Source organism: Anarrhichthys ocellatus, unplaced genomic scaffold, assembly GCF_004355925.1.
Source record: "Anarrhichthys ocellatus isolate YVR2014 unplaced genomic scaffold, GSC_Weel_1.0 scaffold23, whole genome shotgun sequence".
Lineage (NCBI taxonomy): Eukaryota > Metazoa > Chordata > Actinopteri > Perciformes > Anarhichadidae > Anarrhichthys > Anarrhichthys ocellatus.
Genome location: NW_022280053.1, coordinates 2,618,316 through 2,629,375, shown reverse-complemented (window position 1 = coordinate 2,629,375; position 11,060 = coordinate 2,618,316). Strand labels below are relative to the sequence as shown.

At 43.2% G+C, this 11,060-nt stretch overlaps 1 protein-coding gene across 1 annotated transcript in view; it reads left to right on the top strand.

Annotated features, from left to right (window-relative positions):
• The window catches only part of ntng2b (netrin g2b), a 54,748-nt gene extending 43,694 nt beyond the window's left edge, over window positions 1-11,054 (top strand). The window contains 3 exon segments of the mRNA XM_031859865.1: window positions 6,924-7,091; window positions 9,518-9,652; window positions 10,753-11,054. Coding sequence (XP_031715725.1) covers window positions 6,924-7,091; window positions 9,518-9,652; window positions 10,753-10,976 — 527 coding nt within the window. The 3' untranslated portion in view covers window positions 10,977-11,054.
• Window positions 11,055-11,060: the final 6 nt, after the last annotated feature.

Genomic DNA, 11,060 nt, shown 5'->3' with positions numbered 1-11,060 from the left:
CCCGCGGCCACGTGCAAGAGACCCGCGGCCAGGTGCAAGAGCCCCGCGGCCAGGTGCAAGAGCCCCGCGGCCACGTGCAAGAGACCCGCGGCCACGTGCAAGAGCCCCGCGGCCACGTGCAAGAGCCCCGCGGCCAGGTGCAAGAGACCCGCGGCCACGTGCAAGAGACCCAAGGCCACGTGCAAGAGACCCAAGGCCAGGTGCAAGAGACCCAAGGCCAGGTGCAAGAGACCCACGGCTACGTGCAAGAGACCCGCGGCCACGTGCAAGAGACCCGCGGCCACGTGCAAGAGACCCGCGGCCACGTGCAAGAGACCCGCGGCCACGTGCAAGAGACCCGCGGCCACGTGCAAGAGACTCGCGGCCAAAAAACAACAACCTTATTTGGGCACGGGGATAAAAGTGAGTAAGAGCATAAAGGTAGATCCTTTTATGTACTGTAAAGTCAGCTGTAGCCAACTGAACTCAACCTATAGTAGAGGAAACATGCAGTAGATAATCCTTCCCCACGTTGGCAACTGACAGCAAAAAATTTAATTAGAAATAGAAAAGCATCTACCTTTTTGGTTGCTTGCTGGCATTTGCTTCATTCATTAATGATGATTGTGGTGTTTCAGTTCGGCACAAGTCCGAGGGACACATACACGAGGCTCATAGCCACAAAACCACAACCTCATCTGGGCTCGGAGAGAAAAAGGATCATAAGGAAAGAAAAGCTGAAAGGAAAGGTATAGTTTTTATATGTAGCGGTGGCAATCTTCTCGTAAAAAATACACCTCATATTTTTGCTTGTTATGTCAGTGATGATTGCGGTGTGTCAGTCCCCCACATGTCTGAGGGGCACGCACATGAGACTCATGGCCACAAAACAACCACCTCATCTGGACACGGGGAAGAAAGGGAGAAGCAGGAGCATAAGGCCAGAAAAGCTGAAACAACAGGTATATTCTATGTAGTGATAGCAGGTATACTGTAGTTTGCTTGTAGTGATGGAAATATGCAGTAGACAACCTTTCACCACAATTAAGACTTGGCTACTTGCAGCAAAACTGGAAACAGCAAAGTGTATCTAGATTTTTGCTTATTATTTCAATGACAATTGTCGTGTTTCAGTCTCCCACAATTCGGAGGGACATGTATATGAGACTCATGGTCGCAAAACAACCTCATCTGGATACGGTGAAGGTATGTTTTTGTATATACTGTAGTGGTTTTAACTAACTGTAGAAAAGTGTAGAAGTGAAAATTTACAGGAGATAAACTTTCACAAATTGTTGTCACTCGAACAACAAGGCAAAAACAAGAATCTAAATTTGTCTCTTCAGTGACATGATAGTTATACTGCTAAATCTAAATTTGGTATCAAGAGAAATATGTTCATAGACAGATATGGTTTATTGGTTGTTTAAGATACAAAGAAAACAGCATTTAAAATCTACCTTATGATGCGTTTTTGCTTGTTATTTCAATCGCAATTGTGGCGTTTCAGTTTCCCACACATCTGAGGGACACAGACATGAGACACATGGTGCCGTAGAGGTGACCCACGGCCACGTCCAAGAGACCCGCGGCCACGTCCAAGAGACCCGAGGCCACGTCCAAGAGACCCGCGGGCACGTCCAAGAGACCCGCGGGCACGTCCAAGAGGCTCGCGGCCACGTGCAAGAGGCTCGCGGCCACGTACAAGAGACTCGTGTACACGTTCAAGAGACTCGTGGCCACGTTCAAGAGACTCATGTACAAGAGACTCACGGCCACGTACAAGAGACTCATGTACAAGAGACTCACGACCACGTACAAGAGACTCATGTACAAGAGACTCACGGCCACGTACAAGAGACTCACGTACAAGAGACTCACGGCCACGTACAAGAGACTCACGGCCACGTTCAAGAGACTCACGGCCACGTTCAAGAGACTCATGTTCAAGAGACTCACGGCCACGTTCAAGAGACTCACGGCCACGTTCAAGAGACCAATGGCCACGTACAAGAGACCAATGGCCACGTTCAAGAGACCAATGGCCACGTTCAAGAGACCAATGGCCACGTTCAAGAGACCAATGGCCACGTTCAAGAGACCTATGGCCACGTTCAAGAGACCAATGGCCACGTTCAAGAGACCAATGGCCACGTACAAGAGACCAATGGCCACGTACAAGAGACCAATGGCCACGTTCAAGAGACCAATAGCCACGTTCAAGAGACTCGCGGCCACATACAAGAGACCAATGGCCACGTTCGTGAGACCAATGGCCACGTTCAAGAGACCAATGGCCACGTTCAAGAGACTCGCGGCCACGTWCAAGAGACCAATGGCCACGTACAAGAGACCAATGGCCACGTACAAGAGACCAATGGCCACGTTCGTGAGATCAATGGCCACCTTCGTGAGATCAATGGCCACGTTCGTGAGACCAATGGCCACGTTCGTGAGACCAATGGCCACGTTCGTGAGACCAATGGCCACGTTCGTGAGACCAATGGCCACGTTCGTGAGACCAATGGCCACGTTCGTGAGACCAATGGCCACAAAACAACAACTTCATCTGGGCACGGGACCAAAAGGGAGGACAAGCATGAAGGTATATCCTTCTATGTACTGTTGTTGACCTGTAGTGGTATCTATAAATATGCAGTGGATACACTTTTACTACGAGTTAAACTTGGCAACTCATGGACACGAACATGACACTCATGGCCACAAAATAACAACTTCATCTGGGCACGGGGAGGGGAAAAAAGCTGAACGAAAAGTTGAATCTTTTGTGCATACTGTAGTAATTCTAATAAAATGTGTTGTGTGTCCCACGAGCCTGAGGGAAAACGTACAGGAGGCTCATGGCCACTTACATGAGACTAATGACCACAAAACAACTACCTCATTTAGGCACGGGGGGAATGGGAGGCGGAGGAAAGAAAAGCTGAGAGGATATCTTTTACATGTAGTGGTGGCAATGTTCTGGTAGTTTTATATACTATAGTTGACCTTTAGCACAGTAAATAGAAGATACACCTTCAGCTGTCTAAACTAAAATGAGCCCCTGAAAAAAGCAGAAATGTATCTTTGTTTTTGTTTCTTTTGTTGACAATGATCTCGGGCAGTCTCCCACAAGCCTGAGGAACATGAGCATGAGTCTCATGGACACGCACATGAGACGCAAAATATTTTTATCCGAGACTCAAGATCAGATCAAGAAAAGGACAGTAGAACCAAGTAAAAAAAACACACAAATATACATTGCTTATTTAGGTTGCTGAGAAAAATAGCATATACAATCATATGATCCTATGATCCTTTTGCTTGTTATGTTTATGATGATTGTGGTTTGACAGTTTCCCACATGTCTGAAGGACACGGACATGAGATCCATGGCCACAAATCAACAACCTCATCTGGGCACGGGCAAGGTATCGTTTATATGTAGTGGTAGCAATGGTCTTGTAGTTTTATATACTGCAGTGTATCTGTAGTGAAGTAAGTATGCAGTAGACACACTTTCCCCACAATATCAGCACAAGCATAAAGAAAGAAAAGGTGAAAAGAGTGGCATCTCTTTTATATGTAGTGGTGGCAATGCTCCTGTAGATTGTTTGTGGTGCAGCAAGTATGCAAAAACTCATTGTGAATTAAACTTGGTAGCTCACAGTGAAAACAGAAACTGGGAACAACAAATGTATCTAAATTTGTCTCTAGCTACGTGATACCCTGTCAGTCAACATACGCTATGAGGCAAAATGAACTTCACATGGAAAATGCTCTTGAAAGACAGAATGTTGTTTTTGCATTCAAAATAATTTGTTTTTAAGTTTAAAGTCCGGTCTGTTAAAGTGACTATAGATAGTAAGAGCAATTGCATGATACTTTTAAAAGAAAAGAGAACTTTTTATTGTGCTAAATACCCAGAAGAATCCTTAGTCTTTTAGTCGATTACATTATATGTGAATAGGATCTATATTATCAACGGTTTCTCACAAATCATTAGATGTTGTTGTCGTCGTTTGGTAAAACAGCCTGCGATGATCTGCGCTACGTCAATATAGATTGATTTGCAAGTTGTTGCTCCTTTGTAGTGCACCACAAACCTGAGTGGGAAAGAAGGAGTCATGAGACCCACAAACACACTCCTGGGAGAGAAGATGAAGAGAGAGAAGAGAGAGAAAGAGAGAAAAGGAAAGGTAGAACATGTGTTGAGATAACACAGTGATTCATAACCGTTTGCTAATTGGGACCCAAAATATATCCTGATGAGATTAATAGGTGACACAGTATTGCAGTTATAGCTCCATTAAATGTGGTGATTTGAATCATTTGAGCCCAGAGTTAATCATCCTTTTCTTGGTTAATCTACAAACTGACATTTGTATCAATCTTATTCACTTAAGGCTGTAAAGTTTAATGGGTCTATATGATTTTCCCCAAAAAATGTTTAAGAAAATGGAATCCACTTGGAATATCTTTAAGACAAACCGTGCCAAACGTTACGTTCAAACTGTTTTTAGAGCACTTTAAGACGTATAGTCTATATCGTGGTAAAAGGTGAGTTCAAGAGTTCATTCTTGACCTTGGAATCAGGGGTTGGGGAAACAATCAAAAGCCCGCGAACAGCTACTTATCTCACCACAAAAGTTCGTGTTGGGGAGTTTCCAAGGTCAGGACAGAACTTACAAGTTCATCTTTTTGGAGCATTTTGAAAATGACTCCCTTTAAAACATCAGCTTCTAGTCCACCCCAGATATTAACAGTCAAATATTGAGCTGACAAATAGGACTTGACTTGAAAACTCTGGATCATGTGAAGACAAACTAAGAAAATCTTGAGGATGACTTTTGGGTTCTGTGCCTCCAGTTAAGAAACACTGCACTAGGTGAAGATTATGTCAGCTTTATAGAACAAAGCAACCCCCTTCTTTAAGGTAGAGTCTAGTGGGAATCCCATCCACCTAATCCATAGCACCTCTCTGAAGTACTGATGCCCACCTATACCTGCCCCAGCTGTGTGAAGGTATAGAGCTGTAGAGCACCGTAAATGACGTGGAGATAAATCTTAAACAAAGACTCCTTCATCCCTCAAGGGCTCCTGAAACTCTTGATCTCTGGAGAGCCCCAGGCCAGACACTTGTATGGGATCATATACAATGATTTCAGAGGTAAGAGACCTGGTCTGAAAATACAGACAGGAGACTCGAGCTTGGTTAAATCCTCTGGTTCAGATCAGCGATTGTAAACTCTCATTTCACTTAAGTGTGGATGCTGTTTTTTCAAGCAGCAACCTGTGGGAAAATTCCTTTCATTGCATGTCTTGTGTTTTTCATTTTGCTCCCTCTCTTCCCTATGCAACTCCCTCTTGGTCGTGTTTTTGCTTTATGTGCATGATCAAGGTAAGTATTTAGACTTTAAATTCATATTAAACCATCAAACAAACGCAGACTTTGACATTCCTGTTCATTGATTTTAGAAAGTATGCTTGTTAGCAAAATGTGCCATTATTCCTTCACCCTTAAAGACTCTTTGATGTAGGCAGCTCTCTTCATTTCTGTCAATGTAACCATCTCTCACCGTGAACCATTCACAATTGATAAACAGAAATAAAGCAGCATCTTGACTCCTAACGGTAATTTGTGGAACAATGTCCCATTGCATCTCTAGTCTGTGGCGTAATTGGGCATTTATATTTAATCAGGCAGTTCTTCCCCCACCGCTAGCATGGTTTCCTCAGTGCTGAGAGAGGCACTTTATGGCGCTGCACTCGCTGGTTTCCTTTTAAACCAGCTCATTAATATTTCAGCTAGCATCATCAACCAAACAATAATAAAATAATAATGTGACGGCTGATTAAACAGCTAAACTCAGACTTTTTAATGTGCATTTAAATGTGTATTTGCATAAACATGCCTGGTAAACGCCTCTTTAGAGGACAGTGATGCCTTGCAGCGCACTATTGCAGGCAACTTCTAAAGCTTAATAAAACCTTAATTAGCTACCAGCCTCAGCCAAGATACTAGTGAGAATGTAGAGCAACACTTGCTGTACCCCTCTGCACAATGCAGATCCTAGAGTAAATTATATCAGGCTTTCATTTCTCCCTCTGTGGAAAAATTATACAAAACACCATTCTCTGCAGCGTCTTTTTTTTTAGCTTTGGTTTTAGGGTGTGAAATATGGATAAAGTCTTAATTTATCAAGCGTATGAGCATGAAGATTAATCAAATCCTCACAGATAATTCATGAATTACAAAGGGAAAATTTAATAAAGAGCTCTGATTGTGCAGCGCCTTATGGAAGAGAATTTAAGACTGTGGAAATGAAGAACAAACAGTGAAAGAGAGGAGACGCAGTGGAGGTTTTCCATCAGTTAAGTGGTGTCAGACCGATTTTATGGTGTCGGGTGCAGTCTGAAAACAACTACTGTACCGTATCACTCACCTCAAACTCCCTTGGTTATGATTCTTGGGCATATAATCTACTCATCTGGTAATGCAATTAAACTCCCAGACACATTTAACACACCTGTACTCAAACACCTGCACACATATACACAAACAAGCATGCACACACACACACACACACACAGGATAGTGGAATTCCCATCAGTAATCAGTGCAGCCCAGCGAAGAAGACTCAGCAAACCTGTGAGTGTAGTAATGGAGAGGGAGTGGTCTGTCTTTATTGAACCAATATAGAGTCAGAAAGGCAAGTCATAAAACACACTCAGAGCCATTCATTTGTTCACTGACGTCTAAAACTAAAGCCATCAGACACATCTGTTAATGCAAGTCATTTATCACTTCCACCGGTCACTGAAGAATCCCATGAGCATGCTTACAAGGGTACTACCCCATCCCAAGTATTGACTTTGACATCATGAACATGTATAATTATCTTCCTCTAGTAAAGGAACTCAAACATGTCTCCTTCTTTCAGACTGTGAGTGCTACAGCCACTCCAACCGCTGCAGCTACATCGACTACCTGAACATCGTCACGTGCGTCAGCTGCAAGCACAACACCAGGGGCCAGAACTGCCAACACTGCAGACTGGGATACTTCCGCAACGCCTCTGCCGAACTGGATGATGAGAGCGTCTGCATCGGTCAGTGTGCAGGGGGAAAGAAGGAGTGCGTAGAGGACGGCGTGTGTGTGTGTGTGTTGTGTGTGATTGACAGAAGGCGTTGTTGCTTTAAAATACAAGCAACTACATATTTTTTATATTTAAAAAAATTATAAAATGTTATCACATATATTTTCAACCAAGCAGCTGCTTTTCAGACGCTTTTACAAAACACAATTTGTTGCATTGGCTCTCTTAACACATGCTTTGAAAAGATACAACTATAACTTTAAAGATATGTCAGATTCAAGATGAGTGTGTTTGTCCACATCGGCTGAAAAGTGAGTAAAACTTGACATTGTTTTGGTTTTACAGCCCACAATTTTTTTTCAACTTTTTTGGTTGCAGGCAGCCGTTTTCAGAAAACTAGCTCTAAAAACCCACTGTACTCTATCTGGTCAGTGGTGGGATGGTGAACACAGTGGTGCATGTAGCAGCTAAAAACACAGATGTTTCGTGTTGGTGGCGATTAAACTAGAGCTAAAATGAGGGTAAATATTACACTTCCTTGTGTCAGGTGGCAAGAAACATGATTCGCTAATGTTGCTCCATTTCTGCTGGATTTGTAAAAAAGGCACCTGTTTGCTAAAATATTCACAATAGCAACTTTATAAAAGGTAATAATAGTTCAGCGTAGTGCTACTGTACAGTATGTGTAAAAATGGTTTAGAAGTCCAACATTGTTCGACTAATACTGATGCAAACACCCTCAAGCACCCTTAAAGCAATCCATCTGCAGGTGGACTGCAGGGGGTCGGAGGGTTAAACTTGTGGCGGTTGGGGCGCAAACAGGCCTTGGAGTCGGCACAGAGGAGGCCCCATTAGCTCGTCTGGCACCACACTGGCACACCGAGCATGGCAAAAGAAATTCGTTCGCACCAGGCATCTCCAGAGCAAGAAACCATGCCCTCTCAAGCATTAATGCATTTGCACAGACATTTTACACAGCTACACATTCCCTCAGTGGCTCACATACAATCCCAATATTAATGCACATGACCCACAAACACACGGATACCAACCGCATGGCGTTGGTTGTGTAATGCGTTTCATTTCTATGAATATTTTATAATTTTATTATAAATGAGTTAATTTGATCGTGGGTTTAGCTTAAGCTACTGGCTTACATCAGATCATAAGAGAAACTCTGGTCAACCGACAGACAGATGCAAAGCAAATACGCAGCTGTGCACTTTTTTTACCATCTCTGATCTGCTACCACTGATCTGGATATCAGTCAGCTTCTAGAAATATATGCATTTGTAATGATAACCACTTGCAGAAATAAGTGTAATTTATATGAATAATGGAACAAATCCAATGTCATCTTGTGTTGACGCTATGTTTGGTAATCAATAAATCAAATGCTCTGCAAAAATAAAAACGAAATATCCTGCATCTCTAGCTGTCACAGGATTGTAATGAGACCATCATATCATTTCATTCAGTCTAAAGAAATGAATGTCTTTGTTCATTAGGAAACGTTTACTTTCAAAATGATCATTTTGGGGGAGAGGCGTTGAAAGGAGGCCTGAAGGGACAAACTGTCAGTGTTGCCAACTTGGCAACATTCTTGCTCGATTTAGAAACTTTTGGAGCTCGTGCTGTTGGCAACACTGCGCTGGGTTTTTCTGTTGGGTCATTTTTTAAACCTAGCGTACTATTGCTAGTTTGTCAAGTTTACTAACCCTCGGTTTTCAAGTTACTGTGATTGGTAGGGAGCAGAGCTCATGGTGTTTCTGAAAGTAAACATTAGTTTGTGGTGATTTATAGGCCATTTGAATCATATGAAGTTTGCCCAAGCCTGAATTTGTTTTATTATATAATATTATATAAAGGAGATATTCTGCGAAAAAAAGAACTTGCAGTTATGTTTAGATAGTATTAGTTTCCCAAACATCTGACACCCGTCTTCCCAGTGTGGTAGGCTTTGCGATAGGTGCCGTTATTAGGAAGCCAACGGCAAACGTTAGCCTCTTAGAATCCTTGGGACAGTTTGTTTACAGTCTGTGGGATCAAATCTCGGGGATAACATCCAAAATGTAACTTGTTTTACTACATCACAGTAGTTTTTTTAGTCAAGACACTATTACACGTATCACATTATCTGTGAGTTTTATAGAAAAAACACTTTGCATCCTTTTCACCATGAGGTGCATGGTGTGCAAAACAAGAATATTGATGGCTGAAAAGGGCCGAAAATTTCAGGTCTGAATCTCTGCAGCATCTTGGGATTTCTCTGTACTTCGGACGAACTTCATCTTACACAGTGCTGCAGCTCTGAAAAGCATCGACACAAAAAACAAATCACGTCTGAATACAAATGTGCACATATTTGGCTGAACTCATTTCAACTCTTGGTCAAATCTTTATTCTAAATGCCTCCATCTCTTTTTTTTTTTCCCCAGAGTGTAACTGCAACCAGATGGGTTCGGTTCATGACCGATGTAACGGCACAGGCTTCTGCCAGTGTAAAGACGGTGCCACGGGGGCCAAGTGTGACGACTGTCTGCCAGGATACTACTGGAAACAAGGCTGTTACTGTGAGTATAAGGAGGCAGAGTTTTCTCTGGGTTCATGTCTGATAAATCCAGCCATGAACAAATGTTGTAGGTTTCCAGGACGTTTGCAGGTGCACTGTGCCACTTACTGTGTAGCCTGTGCATCTCCCGACGTGATCTTTACTCAGGGGGGAATAGATCATGTAGCTCATTAGCAGCATCAGCTGCTCCTTTAATTGATGACTCTATCACTCCTTAACCCCATTACAGGGAATCGCCTTCCTCTACCATCTACCATAGTGAGGGGCCTCAGTCTCACATAGACCCTACACACACACACACAGACCACACCTCCACAGGCGTACATTTATTTTGACTGTGGGTTTATTTACTACAATATGGGACATATTACTCCACTTTAGCGTTGACATCTTACTCCAAATACTCCAATGCAACGGAGCCTATTATCGTTGGTGTAATAAAACATGTTAGCTCAATGTAATTATTTCCTGTCATGGAAGCCTGATCCTCCCCTCTATTTTCTCTGAGTACATTTTTAGGTTAAGTATCTTTTGCAGTGCAACTACCTCTGTGGTTTTCCTAATGCCTTTTATAGTGTTTTAACGATGCCATTTGTTCCTCCAATCATTACTTAACAAATATCACAAATGCAGTGGATTTTCTGCTGTGTTTGAGACAATGATTTTGACTTGACCCTGAGAAAGTGCAGACGTAAGAAAAGCAGACAGAGAAAAGAATTGCAAAAAAAAAAAAAGAAGAAGGCAGGTGTTACCTGTTGTTGTCCCTGAGGCAAAGACCGGAGAATTTATCTTGCCTCGTTCCTTCCTCCTGCTTTCTTTTCTTTGTTCCTTCTGCCCTGAATTCTTCTCCTACCCCTGCATCTCTGTTTCTTTTTCTAACATTGCCCCTCCTTATCTTCCCTCACCTGTCTTTCTCTTTGCCATACATCTTTCTTTCTTCTTTATGCTCTTTACTCCCCCTCTATCCTTTTACTGCCTGTCAATCTGTCACTTTGCCGTGCCGTCTTTATTCCTGACTTCTCTCTCATTCTCCTTACCACTCCTTCTCCCTATACTTCTCCCTTTGCTACTCTCTCTGTCTGCCTTCGTCTCCGCTCACAGCTAACGTTTGCGACGAGGAGATGCTCCTGTGCCAGAACGGAGGAACATGTTTCCAGAGCCAGAAGTGCATCTGTCCTCCAGAGTTTAAAGGGTTACTGTGCCAATCCCCCCGCTGCGAGGCCGGCAAGGACTGCAACGCCGCCTCTTCCCTGCACCTTACCACGGCCACCCTGCTGCTCTGCACTCTGCTAGCCCACCTGCTGGCCACGTTAACTCCACACTGAGCCACGAAATGCCCCTCGGACTAAGGAGAGTGTGTGTGTGTGTGTGTGTGTGTGTGTGTGTGTGTGTGTGTGTGTGTGTGTGTG